This window comes from Eubalaena glacialis, chromosome 14 (assembly GCF_028564815.1).
Source record: "Eubalaena glacialis isolate mEubGla1 chromosome 14, mEubGla1.1.hap2.+ XY, whole genome shotgun sequence".
NCBI lineage: Eukaryota > Metazoa > Chordata > Mammalia > Artiodactyla > Balaenidae > Eubalaena > Eubalaena glacialis.
Genome location: NC_083729.1, coordinates 88042076 through 88064483, shown reverse-complemented (window position 1 = coordinate 88064483; position 22408 = coordinate 88042076). Strand labels below are relative to the sequence as shown.

The 22408-nt window shown below is 42.0% G+C and overlaps 1 protein-coding gene across 2 annotated transcripts in view; it reads right to left on the bottom strand.

The window, feature by feature from the left end:
• The window catches only part of NPAS2 (neuronal PAS domain protein 2), a 189759-nt gene that overhangs the window by 88085 nt on the left and 79266 nt on the right, over positions 1-22408 (bottom strand). For both annotated transcript variants that reach the window (XM_061168723.1, XM_061168724.1), the window contains exon 2: positions 22320-22373. In XM_061168723.1, coding sequence (XP_061024706.1) covers positions 22320-22347 — 28 coding nt within the window. In that variant the 5' untranslated portion in view covers positions 22348-22373. The remainder of the gene's footprint in view (positions 1-22319; positions 22374-22408) is intronic.

Sequence of the window (22408 nt, the reverse complement as noted above, 5' to 3'; positions counted from 1 at the left end):
ACAAAATTAATGCACAGAAATCTCTTGCATTCCTATATACTAATGATGAAAAATCTGAAAGTGAAATTAAGAAAACACTCCCATTTACCATTGCAACAAAAAGAATAAAATACCTAGGAATAAACCTACCTAATGAGACAAAAGACCTGTATGCAGAAAATTATAAGACACTGATAAAGAAATTAAAGATGATACAAATAGTTGGAGAGATATACCATGTTCTTGGATTGGAAGAATCAACATTGTGAAAATGACTATACTACCCAAAGCAATCTACAGATTCAATGCAATCCCTATCAAACTACCAATGGCATTTTTCACAGAACTAGAAGAAAACATTTCACAATTTGTATGGAAACACAAAAGACCCCGAATAGCCAAAGCAATCTTGAGAAAGAAAAATGGAGCTGGAGGAATCAGACTCCCTGACTTCAGACTATACTACAAAGCTACAATAATCAAGACAGTATGGTACTGGCGCAAAAACAGAAATATAGATCAATGGAACAGGATAGAAAACCCAGAGATAAACCCACACACATATGGTCACCTTATCTTTGATAAAGGAGGCAAGAATATACAGTGGAGAAAAGACAGCCTCTTCAATAAGTGGTGCTGGGAAAACTGGACAGCTACATGTAAAAGAATGAAATTAGAACACTCCCTAACACCATACACAAAAATAAACTCAAAATGGATTAAAGACCTAAATATAAGGCCAGACACCATGAAACTCTTAGAGGAAAATATAGGCAGAACACTCTATGACATAAATCACAGCAAGATTCTTTTTGACCCACCTCCTAGAGGAATGGAAATAAAAACAAAAATAAACAAATGGGACCGAATGAAACTTAAAAGCTTTTGCACAGCAAAGGAAACCATAAAAAAGACGAAAAGACAACCCTCAGAATGGAAGAAGGTATTTGCAAATGAAGCAACTGACAAAGGATTAATCTCCAAAACATACAAGCAACTCATGCAGCTCAATATCAAAAAAACAAACAACCCAATCCAAAAATGGGCAGAAGACCTAAATAGACATTTCTCCAAAGAAGATATACAGATTGCCAACAAACACATGAAAGGATGCTCAACATCGTTAACCACTAGAGAAATGCAAATCAAAACTACAATGAGATATCATCTCACACCAGTCAGAATGGCCATCATCAAAAAATCTACAAACAATAAATGCTGGAGAGGATGTGGAGAAAAGGCAACCCTCTTGCACTGTTGGTGGGAATGTAAATTGATACAGCCACTATGGAGAACAGCAGGGAGGTTCCTTAAAAAACTAAAAATAGAACTACCATATGACCCAGCAATCCCACTACTGGGCATATACCCTGAAAAAACCATAATTCAAAAAGAGTCATGTACCAAAATGTTCATTGCAGCTCTATTTACAATAGCCAGGACATGGAAGCAACCTAAGTGTCCATCAACAGATGAATGGATAAAGAAGATGTGGCAAATATAAACGATGGAATATTACTCAGCCATAAAAAGGAATGAAACTGAGTTATTTGTAGTGAGGTGGATGGACCTAGAGACTGTCATACAGAGTGAAGTAAGTCAGAAATAGAAAAACAAATACCGTATGCTAACACATATATATGGAATCTAAAAAAAGAAAGAAAAAAAAAAGGTCAGAAGAACCTAGGGGCAAGATGGGAATAAAGATGCAGACCTATTAGAGAATGAACTTGAGGATATGGGGAGGGGGAAGGGTAAGCTGGGACAAAGTGAGAGAGTGGCATGGACATATATACACTACCAAACGTAAAATAGCTAGTGGGAAGCAGCCGTATAGCACAGGGAGATCAGCTTGGTGCTTTGTGACCACCTAGAGGGGTGGGATAGGGAGGGTGGGAGGGAGGGAGATCCAAGAGGGAAGAGATATGGGGACATATGTATATGTATAACTGATTCACTCTGTTATAAAGCAGAAACTAACACACCATTGTAAAGCAATTATACTCTAATAAAGATGTTAAAAAAAAAAAAGAAATCCATGGTGCCATTTAAATTTATCCCATGTGGCTAGTCTTGGACCTTGGGTGGTGGTCTAGCCTGAAGTTCAGATCTGAAAGTCTGTGGTACACATTAAGGTCAGATCCATGCATATTCAGCTCAGTGGTGAGCTCAGGGACTCACAAACTTCTTTACAGGGTCACTTTCCTGAGCTCCTCCCTCTCTGAGATCTCTGCCTGGTATTCTCTGGTTCCCAAGGCTCCCTTTTTCTTCCTCTGGTCAGAAAGCTGGTTCTTTATTTCTTCTGCTCTGCCTCAAGCTCCCTACAGCTGCATCTTCATCTGGGGCAGTAGGAAGATACAGAGGAAAATAAAAGCAACAGGGTTCATCCCATCCCCTTAGAACTAGAGCGCCTCTGCTCAGAGAGATGGGTGCCCCTCCCTCAGCATTTTAGGTTCCTGTGGATGCCTTTTGGCACTTGCTGTTGCTACTGCTGCTGCCACTGTCAGAGGATTGCTTACAGGGTGCAAGAAAATGGAGAAAATAACTAAAAAAGACAGATACCCCCTCAATCTGAGCATTAGAGACCCTGTTTCTGTTCCTCACGCAGTACTAGAGGGCTTCTCCTGGTCCTCTTTCCAATGGCACAGATGCCTGCTTCTGGGTTTGGAGTTGCCTTGAGTCTAGGCTAGAGGATGCTGGAGGGAAGAAAATGGTGAGCTCATCGCCAGTTCGCTGGTACCTCAAATGCTGATACTTCCCCAACCTGCCCCCTACTATTGACTTCTCAGGGTCCTCAAATAGCTGTTTCATGCATTCTGCCCAGATGCAGGTGTGATGGATGTATTCAGTATGACAGACAGGATGGAGTAGGCTGACTTCCTCTTACCCCAATCCAGAACCCCCATATATTTTTTCAGACTTATTTATTTATTTTTTTAACATTAATTTTTATTGGAGTATAGTTGATTTATAATGTTGTGTTAGTTTCCGCTGTACAGCTAAGTGAATCAGTTATACATATACATATATCCACTCTTTTTAAGATTCTTTTCCCATATAGGTCATTTCAGAGTATTGGGTAGAGTTCCCTATGCTCTACAGTAGGTCCTTATTAGTTATCTGTTTTATATACAGTAGTGTGGATATGTCAATCCCAATCTCACAATTTATCCCTCCCCCCTTTTCCCCCTTGGTGACCATAAGTTTGTTTTCTACATCTGTGACCCTATTTCTGTTTTGTAAATAGGTTCATTTGTACTATTTTTTTTAGATTCCACATATAAGTGATATCGTGTGATATTTGTCTTTCTCTGTCTGACTTACTTCACTCAGCATGACAATCTCTAGGTCCATCCATGTTGCTGCAAATGGCATTATTTTGTTCTTTTTTCACACTTTTTAAATGAGTATTAAGAGACCCATACGAATCAAAAGGTGGGAACACAGATTCTGAAAGCCTGATGGCAGGGTCTGTAAATAAGGCCCTTTTGCAGGAAAGCATATAGGGCTGAGCTGGACAATGGTCACAACGGACTCTTGAGGAGACATATTTCTGGGTCGTTCTTGGGGAACAAAAGGATAACAGATAAATTGGGCAGGTCCTCCTTCCCTGGGCATGCGTGTATCACCCTGGTATGACCTAACATTAAAAAAGCATCAAATAGAAACTGTCACTGTAAATCACCATGGGGTTCTATTAAACCAATAAAACTACTCCCCCATGCTTCCCTACCCACCGAGGGTAGATTAGGGCACCCCTCCTGGCCTAGCGAGGGGATCTGGGGTGAGGGGAGAGGGGTGGGCCCCCAGAGCTCTGGAATTCCAGAGGAGGGTTGTGCTTGTAGCTCAGGATCTAAGTGAGATTTAGTAGAGCCGCCTGTGTTCTTACGAGGCGACCATGTTTATGGTGTGTCAAGAGGACTCAAGGAAGGAAAGGCGCTGCCGAAAGTAAGGCAGGAGAGGACCATGGTTCCAAGGCCAAGTGTCGTGCAGGGGAAACGTGCGTATGTGCACACGTACACGCACACACACACACACAGCCCTTGGGTTTCTCCAACAGGCAGAACCTTGAAGGCCCTTCTGTTGGTGGATTTCATGAGACAGACGTATATTAATAAACCATGCTCAATGCCTCTCTCCTTCTTGGTGGGGAAATGGTCAGAGGCATGTACTCGTAGCGTGCAAGACTGGGCTTCACCCAACTACTCAGGAGGCATGGCTGTCACTGGGGTGGGTATCTGGTCCCTCTGAGGAGCCTGTGGGCATAGACCAGGAAGGGAGATGCTCATCTCGCATCCTTCTGGGCGAGGCCCCGAGGAAGGAATGGGGAGTTTCAGTGAGCAGGTGAATGCAACAGTGCACCCCCAGGTCTGTGTGCTCGGCCTCTCTCTTCCTTAAAAGCACAAGGGCACGTGACAGTGGTGCAGGTGCATTTTTAAACGTTACCCCAAATCCCATGTCCCTAGGGGAGAAATTAAAAATCACTGTATCAGAACTCCTGATCTGTGAGTCAGATCAGGAGTGAGGATAAAGTCCATGAAAAGAGGAAAAAGTAACTATTATCACGAGCGGGCACTTCCTTTTAATCCACTTCATCTGCAGACCAGCCAGGCTGGCAATGCGTCAGCTCAAGCCTCCCTAGCATCCAGTGGGAAAACATCCATGACCCCTCAGAGACTTTCATACTAGGATCTTTTTCTGATCTTCGATCCCAAGGCTGCCATCTTTTAAACTGGCCCCAATAACTCTAGCTGTTAAGGAGTCAATAGAACAAAGCTGATGGGGAAACAGAAGATGCTCTTGGAATCCAATGCACTTGGTTAAATGGAGTAAAAGCTAGTAAAATCAAATACTTCCCAATAAAAGTTGGAAAGCAAAGGACAGAACTGGTGACGGAGGCACCAGTGGGCTCCCCTGGCTGCCAAGAGCAGCTGGGGCTTTGAAAGATAGGTGTAATAATGAGTCTGTAAGTATGCAGTTCCATGAAGAGTGGCTTTTTACCTGTGGAGGGTCTCCATGGTGAGGAGCTAAAGCCATTTGATGAGGCATGTGATTTTCACATTTACAGTCACCACTGCAAGCTGAAGAGTGGTTGGGGAGCAGGAGAATCGGGACAGTGCAGCTTAGCTGCAGGGGCATCAGACAGAAGATTCAAGTTCTCACCCTGGTTCTGCCTCCTGGACCAGGAGAGAGTGGGCAAGGCAATCCCCCTTCCACAGGCCTCGGGTGCCTCTTATAAAATAGTGATGATATTGTTAGGGTCATTTTTAAAAATTATTTTTAAATTTTAATTTTTATTTTATATTGGGGTATAGTTGATTTACACTGTTGTGTTAGTTTCAGGTGTACAGCAAAGTGATTCAGTTATACATATATCCACTCTTTTTCAGATTCCTTTCCAATAGGGGTTATTACAGAATACTGAGTAGAGTTGACAGGGTCATTTTAAACCAGAGAATTCAAAATTCTCTGAAACTCCCCCCAAGGAAAGATGAGTCCTAATTCCTCTCCCTTTGAGAATGGCTGGCTGGCCTTAGTGATTTGCTTCTAGTGGGTTGAATGTGGCAGAAGGGACCCTGCCTGACTTCCAAGACCAGGTACTAACGGGACACATGGCTCCCCCTCCTCCCCCCGCTCTCTCTCATGATGCTCACCCTCGAACCCAGTCATGTGTTGTGAGAAGGTCACACCTCCACGTGGAAAGCCACAGTGCCAGCTGACAGCGAATGTCACCGCCAGCCATGCGGTATGTCTTCAGATGGCTCTGCCCATCATCTTTGAGCCACTCTAGCTGAGACTACATGGAGCAGGGACAAGCATTCCCTGCCAAGCCCCACCCAACCTGAAGATCCATGAGCAAATAAATGTCTTTGCTTCAATCCCGTCAATTCTGGAGTGGTTTGTTACACAGCAACAGATACCCAGGATAGCAAATGCCTAAAATACAGGCTCACTGAGGCCCAAATTCCTTACAGGTGGGAATTCTGACATGTCTTAAAGGGGTTAACTGGTGCCACATTATAGGATGAGACAGAAACTGATAAGGGTGCAGACTAGGCCTCCCAAATCTGAATGTTAGAAACCCGAGCAGAAGGGACCTGTCTGAGAAGCTTAGCTGGATTAGATCTTCTGCTTCTTTTGTAGCCTCCACAAAAGTCCTTTGTAGCACCTGAAGCAGAGGGGATGGCTGTAGAAGGAGCTCAAATTTCATGTAGAGCTGAAATATGCCAAGTGGGGGCTCACTGTCAATGTCTGGAGAGGCAACTGTGACGTGCAACGTTCAGCCACAACATAAATTTTAAGTGTCCTCTACACGAAGACGGTCCTGTCCATGAAAGAGAACTTCCGTGAAGGATAAATAAGAGTCTGATCAGCCACATTAACAAAGAGCTTATAAGAATATTCCTGGAACTACAATCCTGCAGCCTGTGGAACAAAAACCACATTCACAGAAAGATAGACAAGATGAAAAGGCACAGAGCTATCTACCGGAGGAAGGAACAAGATAAAACCCCAGAAAAACAACTAAATGAAGTGGAGATAGGCAACCTTCCAGAAAAAGAATTCAGAATGATGATAGTGAAGATGATCCAGGACCTCGGAAAAAGAATGGAGGCAAAGATCGAGAAGATGCAAGAAATGTTTAACAAAGACCTAGAAGAATTAAAGAACAAACAAACAGAGATGAACAATACAATAACTGAAATGAAAAATACACTAGAAGGAATCAATAGCAGAATAACTGAGGCAGAAGAACGGATAAATGACCTGGAAGGCAGAATGGTGGAATTCACTGCTGCGGAACAGAATAAAGAAAAAAGAATGAAAAGAAATGAAGACAGCCTAAGAGACCTCTGGCACAACATTAAACGCAACAACATTCGCATTGTAGGGGTCCCAGAAGGAGAAGAGAGAGAGAAAGGACCAGAGAAAATATTTGAAGAGATTATAGTCGAAAACTTCCCTAACATGGGAAAGGAAATAGCCACCCAAGTTCAGGAAGCGCAGCGAGTCCCATACAGCATAAACCCAAGGAGAAACACGCCGAGACACATAGTAATCAAATTGGCAAAAATTAAAGAAAAATTATTGAAAGCAGCAAGGGACAAATGACAAATAACATACAAGGGAACTCCCATAAGGTTAACAGCTGATTTCTCAGCAGAAACTCTACAAGCCAGAAGAGAGTGGCATGATATACTTAAAGTGATGAAAGGGAAGAACCTACAACCAAGATTACTCTACCCGGCAAGGATCTCATTCAGATTCAATGGAGGAATCAAAAGCTTTACAGACAAGCAAAAGCTAAGAGAATTCAGTACCACCAAACCAGCTCTACAACAAATGCTAAAGGAACTTCTCTAAGTGGGAAACACAAGAGAAGAAAAGGACCTACAAAAACAAACCCAAAGCAATTAAGAAAATGGTCATAGGAACATACATATCGATAATTACCTTAAACGTGAATGGATTAAATGCTCCAACCAAAAGACACAGGCTTGCTGAATGGATACAAAAACAAGACCCATATATATGCTGTCTACAAGAGACCCACTTCAGACCTAGGGACACATACAGACTGAAAGTGAGGGGATGGAAAAAGATATTCCATGCAAATGGAAATCAAAAGAAAGCTGGAGTAGCAATACTCATATCAGATAAAATAGACTTTAAAATAAAGAATGTTACAAGAGACAAGGAAGGACACTACATAATGATCAAGGGATCAATCCAAGGAGAAGATATAACAATTATAAATATATATGCACCCAACATAGGAGCACCTCAATACATAAGGCAACTGCTAACAGCTATAAAAGAGGAAATCTACAGTAACACAATAATAGTGGGGGACTTTAACACCTCACTTACACCAATGGACAGATCATCCAAAATGAAAATAAATAAGGAAACAGAAGCTTTAAATGACACAACAGACCAGATAGATTTAATTGATATTTACAGGACATTCCATCCAAAAACAGCAGATTACACTTTCTTCTCAAGTGCTCACAGAACATTCTCCAGGATAGATCACATCTTGTCATAAATCAAGCCTCAGTAAATTTAAGAAAATTGAAATCATATCAAGCATCTTTTCTGACCACAACACTATGAGATTAGAAATGAATTACAGGGAAAAAAACGAGAAAAACACAAACACATGGAGGCTAAACAATACGTTACTAAATAACCAAGAGATCACTGAAGAAATCAAAGAGGAAATAAAAAAAATACCTAGAGACAAATGACAATGAAAACATGACAATCCAAAACCTATGGGATGCAGCAAAAGCAGTTCTAAGAGGGAAGTTTATAGCTATACAAGCCTACCTAAAGAAACAAGAAAAATCTCAAATAAACAATCTAACCTTACACCTAAAGGAACTAGAGAAAGAAGAACAAACAAAACCCAAAGTTAGCAGAAGGAAAGAAATCATAAAGATCAGAGCAGAAATAAATGAAATAGAAACAAAGAAAACAATAGCAAAGATCAATAAAACTAAAAGCTGGTTCTTTGAGAAGATAAACAAAATTGATAAATCTTTAGCCAGACTCATCAAGAAAAAGAGGGAGAGGACTCAAATCAATAAAATTAGAAATGAAAAAGGAGAAGTTACAACAGACACTGCAGAAATACAAAGGATCATGAGAGATTACTACAAGCAACTCTATGCCAATAAAATGGACAACCTGGAAGAAATGGACAAATTCTTACAAAGGTATAACTTTCCAAGACTGAACCAGGAAGAAATAGAAAATATGAACAGACCAATCACAAGTAATGAAATTGAAACTGTGATTAAAAATCTTCCAACAAACAAAAGTCCAGGACCAGATGCCTTCACAGGTGAATTCTATGAAACATTTAGAGAAGAACTAACACCCATCCTTCTCAAACTCTTCCAAAAAATTGCAGAGGAAGGAACACTCCCAAACTCATTCTATGAGGCCACCATCACCCTGATACCAAAACCAGACAAAGATACTACAAAAAAAGAAAATTACAGACCAATATCACTGATGAATATAGATGCAAAAATCCTCAACAATATACTAGCAAACAGAATCCAACAGCACATTAAAAGGATCATATACCATGATCAAGTGCGATTTATCCCAGGGATGCAAGGACTCTTCAATATACGCAAATCAATCAATGTGATACACCATATTAACAAATTGAAGAATAAAATCCATATGATCACCCCAATAGATGCAGAAAAAGCTTCTGACAAAATTCAACACCCATTTATGATAAAAACTCTTCAGAAAGTGGGCATAGGGGGAACCTACCTCAACATAATAAAGGCCATATACGACAAACCCACAGCAAACATCATTCTCAATGGTGAAAAACTGAAAGCATTTCCTCTAAGATCAGGAACAAGACAAGGATGTCCACTCTCACCACTATGATTCAACATAGCTTTGGAAGTCCTAGCCACGGCAATCAGAGAAGAAAAAGAAATAAAAGGAATACAAATTGGAAAAGAAGATGTAAAACTGTCACTGTTTGCAGATGACATGACACTATGCATAGAGAATCCTAAAAAATGCCACCAGAAAACTACTAGAGCTAATCAATGAATCTGGTAAAGTTGCAGGATACAAAATTAAGGCACAGAAATCTCTTGCATTCCTATACACTAATGATGAAAAATCTGAAAGAGAAATTAAGGAAACGCTCCCATTTACCATTGCAACAAAAAGAATAAAATACCTAGGAATAAACCTCCTTAGGGAGACAAAAGACCTGTATGCAGAAAACTGTAAGACACTGATGAAAGAAATTAAAGATGATAGCAACAGATGGAGAGATATACCATGTTCTTGGATTGGAAGAATCAATATTGTGAAAATGACTATACTACCCAAAGCAATCTACAGATTCAATGCAATCCCTATCAAGTTACCAATGGCATTTTTTACAGAACTAGAACAAATAATCTTAAAATTTGTATGGAGACACAAAAGACCCCGAATAGCCAAAGCAGTCTTGAGGGGAAAAAAACGGAGCTGGAGGAATCAGACTCCCTGACTTCAGACTATACTAGAAAGCTACAGTAATCAAGACAATAGAGTACTGGCATAAAAACAGAAACATAGAGCAATGGAACAAGATAGAAAGCCCAGAGATAAACCCACGCACATATGGTCAACTAATCTATGACAAAGGAGGCAAGGATATACAATGGAGAAAAGACAGTCTCTTCAATAAGTGGTGCTGGGAAAACTGGACAGCTACATGTAAAAGAATGAAATTAGAACACTCCCTAACACCATACACAAAAATAAACTCAAAATGGATTCGAGACCTAAATGTAAGACCGGACACTATGAAACTCTTAGAGGAAAACACAGGAAGAACACTGTTTAACATAAATCACAGCAAGATCTTTTTTGATCCACCTCCTAGAGTAATGGAAATAAAAACAAAAATAAACAAATGGGACCTAATGAAACTTCAAAGCTTTTGCACAGCAAAGGAAACCATAAACAAGACGAAAAGACAACCCTCAGAATGGGAGAAAATATTTGCAAATGAAGCAACTGACAAAGGATTAATCTCCAAAATATATAAACAGCTCATGCAGCTCAATATTAAAGAGACAAACAACCCAATCCAAAAATGGGCAGAAGACCTAAATAGACATTTCTCCAAAGAAGACATACACATGGCCAAGAAGCACATGAAAAGCTGCTCAACATCACTAATTATTAGAGAAATGCAAATCAAAACTACTATGAGGTATCACCTCACACCAGTTAGAATGGGCATCATCAGAAAATCTACAAACAGTAAATGCTGGAGAGGGTGTGGAGAAAAGGGAACCCTCTTGCACTGTTGGTGTGAATGTAGATTGATACAGCCATTATGGAGAACAGTATGGAGGTTCCTTAAAAAACTGAAAATAGAATTACCATATGATCCAGCAATCCCACTACTGGGCATATACCCAGAGAAAACCATAATTCAAAAAGACACATGCACCCCAATGTTCATTGCAGCACTATTTACAATAGCCAGGTCATGGAAGCAACCTAAATGCCCATCAACAGACGAATGGATAAAGAAGATGTGGTACATATATACAATGGAATATTACTCAGCCATAAAAAGGAACGAAACTGAGTCATTTGCTGAGATGTGGATGGATCTAGAGACTGTCATACAGAGTGAAATAAGTCAGAAAGAGAAAAAGAAATATCGTATATTAACGCATGTATGTGGAACCTAGAAAAATGGTACAGGTGAACCGGTCTGCAGGGCAGAAGTTGAGACACAGATGTAGAGAACAAACATATGGACACCAAGGGGGGAAAGCCGTCGGGGGGTGGGGATGGTGGTGTGCTGAATTGGGCGATTGGGATTGACATGTATACACTGACGTGTATAAAATTGATGACTAATAAGAACCTGCTGTATAAAAAAAAAATAAAATTTTAACATTTTAAAAAATAAAATAAAAATAAAAAAATAAAAGAATATTCCTGTTATGTAAATTGGTGCAGCCACTAGGGAAAACAGTATGGAAGTTCCTCAGAAAACTGAAAATAGAGTTACCATATGATCCATCAATCCCACTCCTGGGCATATATCCAGACAAAACTATAATTCAAAATGATACATGCACCCCTATGTTCATAGCAGCACTATTCACAATAGCCAAGACATGGAAACAACTTAAGTGTCCATCAACAGATGAAAGGATAAAGAAGATGTGGTACATATACAATGGAATATTACTCAGCTATAAAAAGAATGAAATAATGCCATTTGCAGCAACACAGATGGACCTAGAGATTATCATACTAAGTGAAGTAAGTCAGAAAGAGAAAGACAAATACCATATGATATCACTTAGATGTGGAATCTAAAATATGACACAAATGAACTTATCTGTGAAACAGAAAGAGACTCAGAGACAGAGAACAGACTGGTGGTTGCCAAGGGGGACGGGGGTTGGGGGAGGGATGGAGTGGGAGTTTGGGGTTAGCAAATGCAAACTATTATTATATATAGAATGGATAAACAACAAGGTCCTACACAGGGAACTATGTTCAATATCTGGTGATAAACCATAATGGAAAAGAATATGAAAAAGAATGTATATATACATATAACTGAGTCACTTTACTACACAGCAGAAATTAACACAACACTGTAAATCAACTATCCTTCAATAAAATAAATTTTAAAAAGAGTGTTCCTGTTAGAATTTGATGGAAATGTAGAAAAACATGATGGGAAATATGTCAAAATATTAACAGTGTCTGTATCTCTAGGTGGTTTGATTATAAATCAACTTTGTTTACTTCTTCAAACATTTCAGTATTTTTCTTTTTTTTTTAAATAAATTTATTTATTTATTTTGGGCTGTGTTGTGTCTTCGTTGCTGTGCGCGGACTTTCTCTAGTTGTGTCGAGTGGGGGCTACTCTTCATTGTGGTGCGTGGGCTTCTCATTGCGGTAGCTTCTCTTGTTGCAGAGCACGGGCTCTAGGCATGTGGGCTTCAGTAGCTGTGGCGCGCAGGCTCTAGAGCGCAGGCTCAGTAGTTATGGCGCACGGGCTTAGTTGCTTTGTGGCATGTGGGATCTTCCCGGACCAGGGCTTGAACCCGTGACCCCTGCATTGGTAGGCGGATTCTCAGCCACTGTGCCACCAGGGAAGTCCCAACATTTCAGTATTTTTCAAGTGTTGTTTTGGTATTGTTTATGTATAAGAAAACATACCCAAAATGATGGGAATAAAGTTGACATGCCTACTGCATAAGACAGTATTGGGCTAAGGGTCTTCCATGGAAAATTATGAAGAATTATTTGGAGAAAGGGGAAGGACTATAGACAGAGAAGTTTGTTTTGTTGTTACCATTTTTTAAAATTTTTTCCAGATAATTTTTTTTCAATGCAGGGTGACATAAAATGGAACAAAGTTTGGTTTGCTTATGTGCTAATTGCAGCCGTAGTACCTTTCATGTGCTAAGAAGCCCTGAAACTTTCCAAAAGGGAGAAACAGTAAACAGCATGGCTCAAACGTGTTTTTGAGGGCACTTCCTGGGATTAGAGTTTCCTAGAATACATTTTGGGAAACTCGCATAAAGCAAGGTCCATTTAAGGCCCGGCTCACCCCTCCTCATTTCCATAACCACGCAGCATCCCTGCACACCAAGGCAGTGGGGTTTGCGGGCACCGCCGAGCCCAGGAGCCTTCAGCAACTTGGTTCAAGAAGAGAACATCAGAAGAAAAAAAAAAAAAAAGAGAGAGAGAGAACATCATCTGTATGGGGGGTGGGGAGGGGAAGTCACCCCACAGGGATCAAGATGGGTCAGGCTGGTGCCACTCTCATCTCAGAAAAATCTGGCAACTCAGTCTGTTTTCTACTGCACAGCCCCAACTAAGCATTTGGGGCATAACTGAGCTCCACTGAGCCTGTTCTTTTGTGAGATGTAATGGGGACATCTTGACTCTTAACCAGAGTTATCAGAAAATGTTGAAGCTTAAATGGGAAGCTGGCCTTATTTCCTAGTGATTCTTACTTAATGTTTACCTGGGGGGAGGATTTCATGGGAGCACAATCCTTAGGAACTTGTTACCGAAATTCTAAGAGAAATGTTTAGACTTTTCTGAAGAAAGGCTGCATTTTCAAGATGGTGGACTTCCGAGCATCCTTTTTCAATTTAAAATAGGTTGGGAGAAACCCACACACTTATGGTCACCTAATCTATGACAAAGGAGGCAAGAATATACAATGGAGAAAAGACAGTCTCTTTAATAAGTGGTGCTGGGAAAACTGGACAGCTACATGTAAAAGAATGAAATTAGAACACACCTTAACACCATACACAAAAATAAACTCAAAATGGATTAAAGACCTAAATGTAAGGCCGATACTATAAAACTTTTAGAGAAAACATAGGGAGAATACTCTCTGACGTAAATCGCAGCAAGATCTTTTTCAATCCACCTCCTAGAATAATGAAATAAAAACAAAAATAAACAAATGGGACCCAATTAAACTTAAAAGTTTTTGCACAGCGAAGGAAACCATAAACAAAATGAAAAGAAAACCCTCAGAATGGGAGAAAATATTTGCAAACAAAGCAACCGACACGGGATTAATCTCCAAAATATACAAACAGCTCATGCAGCTCAATATCAAAAAAAACAAACAACCCAATCAAAAAAATGGGCAGAAGATCTAAACAGACATTTCTCCAAAGACGATGGTTAAAAAGCACATGAAAAGATGCTCAACATCACTGATTATTAGAGAAATGCAAATCAAAACTACTATGAGGTATAACCTCACACCAGTCAGAATGGCCATCAACAAAAAGTCTACAAACAATAAATGCTGGAGAGGGTGTGGAGAAAAGGGAACCCTCCTACACCGTTGGTGGGAATGTAAACTGGTGCAGCCACTATGGAGAACACTATGGAGGTTCCTTAAAAAACTGAAAATAGAGCTACCATACGATCCAGCAATTCCACTCCTGGGCATATATCAGAGAAAACCATAATTCGAAAAGATACATGTACCCCAATGTTCATTGCAGCACTATTCACAATAGCCAGGACATGGAAGCAACCTAAATGTCCATCAACAGAGGAAAGGATAAAGAAGATGTGGTACGTATATACAATGGAATATTACACAGCCATAGAAAAGAACGAAATAATGCCATTTGCTGCAACATGGATGGACCTAGAGATTATCATACTGAGTGAAGTAAGTCAGACAGAGAAAGACAAATATTAGATGATACTGCTTATATGTGGAATCTAAGAAAGGGCTACAAATGAACTTATCTACAAAACCAAAACAGAGTTACAGATGTAGAAAACAAACTTATGGTTACTGGGAGTTAAGCAGGGAAAGGGGGGACGGATAAATTGGAAGATTGGGACTGATACATACACACTACTATATATGAAATAGATAACTAATAAGGACCTATTGTATAGCACAGGGAACTCTACTCAATACTCTGTAATGGCCTATATGGGAAAAGAATCTAAAAAAAGAGTGGATATATGTATTTTTATAACAGATTCACTTTGCTGTACACCTGAAACTAACAACATTGTAAATCAATTATACCCCAATTAAAAGAAAAAATAAAGCATTCAGACAAAAAAAATAGATTGGGAGTTTGGGGTTGACATGTACACACTGTTATATTTAAAATAGATAACCAACCCTAACCTACTGTATAGCACAGGGAACTCTGCTCAATATTCTGTAATAACCTAAAAGGGAAAAGAACTTGAAAAAGAGTAGATACGGAACTTCCCTGGTGGCACAGTGGTTAAGAATCTGCCTGCCAGTGCAGGGGACATGGGTTCAATCCCTGGTCCGGGAAGATCCCATATGCCGTGAAGCAACTAAGCCCATGCGCCACAACTACTTAGCCTGCGCTCTAGAGCCCGCGAGCCACAACTCCTGAGCCTGCATGCCACAACTACTGAAGCCCAAGCACCTAGAGCCTGTGCTCCGCAACAAGAGAAGCCACAGAAATGAGAAGTCCACGCACCACAATGAAGAATAATCCCCGCTCACCACAACTAGAGAAAGCCCGCGCACAGCAACCAAGACCCAATGCAGCCAAAAAAAAAAAAAAAAAAGAGTAGATACATGTATATGTATAACTGAATCACTTTGCTGTACACCTGAAACTAACAGAACATTGTTAATCAGCTATACTCCAATATAAAATAAAAATTAGAAAAGTAAAATTTATTGAAATGATTGAAAGGGAGTTTAGGAAATTGCCCTTTGCCTCAGATGCCCCCAGGAAGGTGCCAGGTCTCCCTGAGCTGGGACAGCCCCAAGTTTCTAGGCCTACCAGGAAAACATTTCTCCTTCTGACAAGTCTTCTTGTCAACCGAGGGACCCCACTAGGGTGAAAGCCAAGAGCCCCAAACAGAAGGCAGCGCCGTTCCCGCCTCTGTTTCCTGGGCCACAGTAAGAATTAGCATTCTGCCTGCAAGTACGCTGCTACCCTCCCCTTTGCTTTGAATGCAGAGTCACTCATCTGGAAACTACAGGGTAATAGGAATGCATCGTGTGTCCTGATACCACTATGTTCTCGCAATGCCTGCTGCTGCCTTAGTCACCAAATAAAACAGACAGAAAGGAGCCTCAAATTTTTTGACTGCCGTTCTCTCCCTGTGTGTGGGCTTATGATGATGTACATAACACCCAGTCAGGAGCCTAAGAAAGAAAAACACAGCAAAATTAGCATATGATAGATGTGCTCCAGCTGGGAACAGCTACATGCACTGCCCAGGGCCAGGCTTTTTCACTCCGCACTGAGCCTGACACAGGGGCACTGGCAAGTGTGCACAGGGCAGAAGTCCTCCAAGTGGGCTACAACCTTCACGGTACAGGCCGGCCTTTCCTGTTACACCTACATAATTTACAACAGAGAAATGAAACGACGAGGTCAGTCTCTCCTCTTAACCAAGTTACTCTCCACGAAAGGACACCCGGCTGAGAAAGCAGAGCTCACAAATTCTCATCATCCTCCCAGCTCTGCCCAACACAGACCCCTCGGGTATGTTCTTTCCCCTTTATGCTTGGAGGATGCCCCCAACCTGCCTAAAAGCTCTTGGAGGGCAGGGTAATGCTACGTATCCCCTTCTGTATCTTCCACTTGCTCACATACTTAGTTAACCAATCCTGATGCGAGGGTGATGGAATGGCAGCTGTCATTGGTCCACAGCAACCAACACCCCCAGGAGGGACGGGAAGTAACAGCCAGCCTCCCAGTGCTGAAGCTTTTCCTTCTGCAATGCCTGCTTCTGCAAAACTGCATGTAGAGACTTACCTGGTGGCACAGTGGTTAAGAATCCGCCTGCCAATCCAGGGGACATGGGTTCGAGCCCTGGTCCAGGAAGATCCCACATGCTGTGGAGCAGCTAAGCTTGTGTGCCACAACTACTGAGCCTGCGCTGTAGAGCCCACGAGCCACAACTACTGAGACTGTGTGCCACAACTACTGAAGCCCATGCTCCCCAACAAGAGAAGCCACCGCAATGAGAAACCTGCGCACTGCACTGAAGAATAGACCCCACTCGCCGCAACTAGAGAAAACCCGTGCACAGCGACGAAGACCCAACGCAGCCAAAAATAAATAAATAAATAAATAAACCAAAAAAACCCTGCATGTATAAGCTTCTTATTTGTTGTGTTTTAACTCCTCCCTCTTGCCTGAACCATTTCATTGGTGTTGAGACTAAGGATTAGGGTCAAAGAATAATAAAATGGTCTAGCTTGTGTTTCAGAACCAGCACTCGCCCTGTAGAGAACTCCAAGAAGCAGCTACTCTTGCCTGACACTCTTGATCCTTATTGACGAAAGGCCACAAAAAAGAATGAAATTTTGCCATTTGCAGCAACATGGATGAAGGTTAGAGGTTATCACACTAAGTGAAGTCAGTCATACGAGAAAGACAAACACCATATGGTATCACTTATATGTGGAATCTCAAAAATGATATAAATGAACTTATTTACAAAACAGAAACAGACTCACAGACAGAAAACAAACTTATGTTTACCAAAGGAGAAGCGAGGGGAGGGATAAACTAGGAATTTGGAATTAACATATACAAACTACTATATATAAAATAGATAAACAACAGGATCTACTGTATAGCACAGGGAATTATACTCAATATCTTGTAATAACCTAAAATGGAAAAGAATCTGAAAATGGGAAACAAATCTGAAAAAAATATGTATGTATTATGGATATATATGTATGTATAACTGAATCACTTTGCTGTACACCTGAAACTAACACAACATTGGAAATCAACTATACATTGATTTTAAAAAAAGGCGACATGGTTAGCAAACATTTGGTCCTGTCCAAAACATCCATAAGACATCTGGTCCATAAGATGCTTGGTCCACGCCAAAATGTCCTTGAAATTTGGTCCTATCCAAAACTTCCAGGGAGACATCTGGTCCATGCCAAAAGGTCCTTGATATTTTGGTCCTGTCCAAAACCATTTGGCATGGACCAAATATGTTCATGGATGTTTTGGATAGGACCAAATTTCAAGGGCCTTTTGGTATGGACCAAATATCTTATGGACCAAGTGTCTCATGGACATTTTGGACAGGACCAAATGTCCTACAAGGGGCAGCACAATTCTAAACTCACCACCCATCCTCCCTCCCTCAGTGAAAATGCATGAGGTTATGAAGAGAGACCTTCACTGATAAGAGATAATGTAATTTTAATTAATGCCGATGAACTGACCATTTAATATTGGATTAAAGGAGGCTCACATGAAAGACTTTCTTCTTAGCATTCAGTTCTATCAAGAAATGGAGTGAGCTGTACTTTACAATGCTGCCAAGTCACAGAAGTTTCTTTCTTTGGAAAGTGATGATTCTTACCAGTGTTTTCTGTCCCTACCCCTTGGGCACGTGGGTGAATCATGTAATGAGAAGTTGTCAGGAGCCCAGACTTTAGGAACTGATGCCTGAATGTGAATCCCTGCCTGCCCCTGCCTGCCTGTGTGACCCCTCAGCCTCCGGTTTCTCCACTGTAAAATGGGACTAAAAATAACCTATGTCGAGGTTTAGAGTTAATGCATGCAAAATGCTGCAGACACACAGTGTGTGCCCCGGAAGTGTTAGCTTTTCTTATCAGCACTGTGTACCCTGCACTGTGCTAGGGTCTTATACTGAGCTCCATTTAGTTCCTGCAATAACCCTAGGAAGAGGGTGCTGCTATTAACAACCCCATTTTACAGAGTAGGAAACTGAGGCTAGGAGAGGTTTTTTTTTAGCTCGTCTAAGGACGGAAAGTAAAAGTGGCAAGAATCAAAGCTGGGACTGTCTGATTCTAAGCCCATGCACTTCCTGCCACACCACACTACTTCCTGGATGACACACACACACCGCCAAACAGTGTCACATAAGAATTAGAAAAATGTGCTTATGACTGGTAAACTGTGCCTCATTATCTAGGGATCCAAATGTCTCCCAATCAAACTGTTTCTTTTCTGAGTACAAGGACCATGTTTTTACATCTTCCCTAAAGAAAAAGCACATAGTTCTGTACACACAATAGGGTACTCAATACTCACTGGATTTACATGGAAATTCACAGCAGAAAGTGGATCCGTGTCCTGGTTTAGAATACTTGATCAAACAATCCAAATAAACCATGAATTCCCCAAAGCTTTGAAAACCTTGCCTAATATAGCTCATGTTTTCTGGAGACAATGAGAGATCTGATCTGAAGCTAAACATTTCTAATCTCATCAAAAATACCGGGAGTGAAAACAATTCATATCAGACCTCCAGGTGGGATTAGGGGAAGGGCCTCCCATGTTGCTGCTATAAAACCCACATAGCTAGAGGCTTTGGAAGTGATACAATTTTAGGAGTGTGTTTGTTTTGTCCTTGTTTTTTTTTCCCCCAAGTGTTACGAAGAATACTGCATTATTGCTGCTATTCTGGCGAAGAGATCTGGGTATTCCTAAACATTCTAAAACCCGTTTCCCCATCTGAGGACAAGAGGGGAGTGAGGACCAGCTGCCTCACTGCCCGGTGTCTGTGCTGGGAGGTTTCCAAATAGGCAATTTGGTGGCATGGATGCCCATGGCTCAAAGCAAATGGGGATGGGAATAAACGGAAAGAAACTGCATACAATTGGATTTCTAAGAATTTTTAGCCAAGATTTTATTGGAATATCTGTATTGGATGATCTCTGAGTATGGCAGAACCTAAACATGCATTTTACCTCTTCTTGATTTTGAGGTAAGCCGTGCAGTAAAAAGACAGGGCTGAGACTGTGGGCCTGGGGGTGACATTAAAGATGATGATGGCAAAAGCCAAACTCCTGTGGACTCAAAGTCACATCAGGACACGGTTTGGACCTGCCAGAGAGACCGAATTAGTTCTCATGTGAAGAGATATGTGTGTGGTCTGGAGAATAAGAACAGAGTCCAAGTTTAGGAAGCCTGTGTTTATCTTCCACTTCTGCTACTTGTTAGAGCTTTAGGGTGTTTGACAAGTTACTTAACCGTATTGGGCCTTAGTTTCCTCATCTGTAAAATGGGAATAACGATGATACACACCTCAAAGGAATGTGGAGGAGGTGGTATGAGATAATGCATAGAAAAGCACTTAGCCTGGTACTGTGCACCCTAAAGTTATCAGGGCACACAGGACACGCCCAGTGACCACGGGCCAGCACCACTGACCTTTTCATTATTGCTAATGGGAATAGCTTATAAATGTGTTAATGGAAAATGTCCTGCATCTTCACATACAGGTAGCGATTAATACTTAAAAAATAAAAAGCTTCTTGGTGTATTTTGTGGCTGTTCCCAAAATAGCCCGAGAGGAGGGCAGGGCAGAAATGATGACCCTCGTGTTGCAGCTGAGAAGGTGGAGGCTTAGCGAGGTGAAGGGGCTTATTGGAATCCATCAGGTAGGACAGGGCCAGCCAGGAATGCAGCTCAGGCCTCTGCCTCCTGCCCTGTCTCCACAGTGACCTGGCAGGCAACCAAGAGGCGAGATGCCCCAGAGCAGAGAGCTGGAAGCCTGCCTGGGAGAGACGGCATAAGGACTCCGTTCCAGTTTGGTCTCGTCTGATCTATTCATTTGCATGTTGCTTGGGACCCACATGGATTTTACAGCCCTTGTAGGTGGTGGCCTAAGGGAGCCATGGTCCCCAGTGCCAAGTGATGTGCCTGTAAATTCAGAATAATCCGGGGAGTTCCTCGTATTGTTGTTTGTTTACCTTGTTATTACGGAACAGTTGCAAACCTACAGAGAAGTAGAGGTTTAGAGTATGATGTACCCCCAGTGCTGGCCCTCCAGCTCCAACAGTCCTCACTCCACACCAACCTGAGTTTGCCTACCCTCCTGGCATTGCCCTGCTCTCTGATGTTCTTAAGGAAATATCTGGGAAATTAACAACCAATGCACACTTCCCCTGTGCCCCACAGGGGAAGACTCAGGTCTCAGAGGTCTGAGTGGCTGGGGATTTATTGTTCTCATGGCTGCCCCCGCACCAGGTGACATGGAAGGACAGACACCCCCGGGGCTGCTGAACTGGGCGACTTCTGAGGGCTCCGTCATTCGAAAGTGGAGGATTCTGTAGGTGACAACCAGGTAGTGGGCTCTGTGAAGGGAGGTGGGCAAACCCTTCAGCCCTGTAGGTGTTTAAGAGGCTGTCAGAGGGCGGAGGGACCTGCCAGCCACAGTCAGTGGCAGGAGCAGAGGGGAAAGAGCTTGGAGGAAGGAGGCTAGTCCTCCGGGCCTGAGTGAAGGCCTTCCTGAAACAGGACATCCCGTGTCGCCACAGGACACCACTGCTGGGCCTGTCACCATGCAGCCTAATGATCTGTGGTCACCTACCCATCACCACCATGCACCTGGGCCCTCCTCATGGGCACGCCTCTTATTCATCTTTATTTCCCCAGAGCCCGGTGTGGTCACTGCCAACTCGGTCTGATCGTGCGAGATAGATAACACCCGACTGGCCTCTACCCTCAGAATATCCACTTTATGGGGGACTTCCCTGGCGGTCCAGTGGTTAAGACTCCACACTTCCAATGCAGGGGGCACGGAATCAATCCCTGGTCAGGGAACTAAGATCCCGCATGCCCCACGGTGAGGCCAAAAAAATAAAAATAAAATAAAAAAATACAAAATATCTACTTTATGACTCCACCTCATATACAGTAGGTGTTCAATAAATGTCCAGTGAAGGAATAAGCACGGACATGGTTCTAACAGCACTGACGTGCCAGCGACCAAGCTAGGCTTTCTGGTCAACCCGACAACAGCGCCAAGCCGCTGTGATATCTCCATTTTCCGATGAGGAAGCTGAGATAACATATATGGAAGAGCTTAGTCCAATGAGGATGGTTATTCCATGTTCAGTGCATGCCAATGATTATTCCAATTATTGTCCAGGGCCAACAGCTCCCTGACAGCACATCCAGGATTTAAACCCAGGCTGGCCTGGCTCCAATCAGGCTGCCTTGCCAAGCAGTGTCCATCCTGGAAATGCAGTAACTGGAGGCTTCTGAAAGGAGGCCCCGGTCAACAGGGTCACCGCATGGACATGTGAAAACTATAAACCACTTGGCAAGTCCCAAACAATCAGTCATTTCTGGGTAAGGAACAAAATTGAGGGAACTGGTTTGAATTTTTTGAGCAGAGAGATGCAGGATGTCAAGGAGTGCATGTGCCCCAGCCGCCTGCCTGACTGTGCTTTCCGCTGTAGAGTGAGGACGAGCAGGGTTCAGACGGCGGACCACACAACACTGCCGGGGCGGGGAAGTCGCCCCTCTTACCTCTTTGCCCTGTCTTTCTCATCTTCATCCATTAGATTGTCTCTGCAGTTTTTCCTGCAAAAAAAAAAGAACAGATGATGACTCTCTGA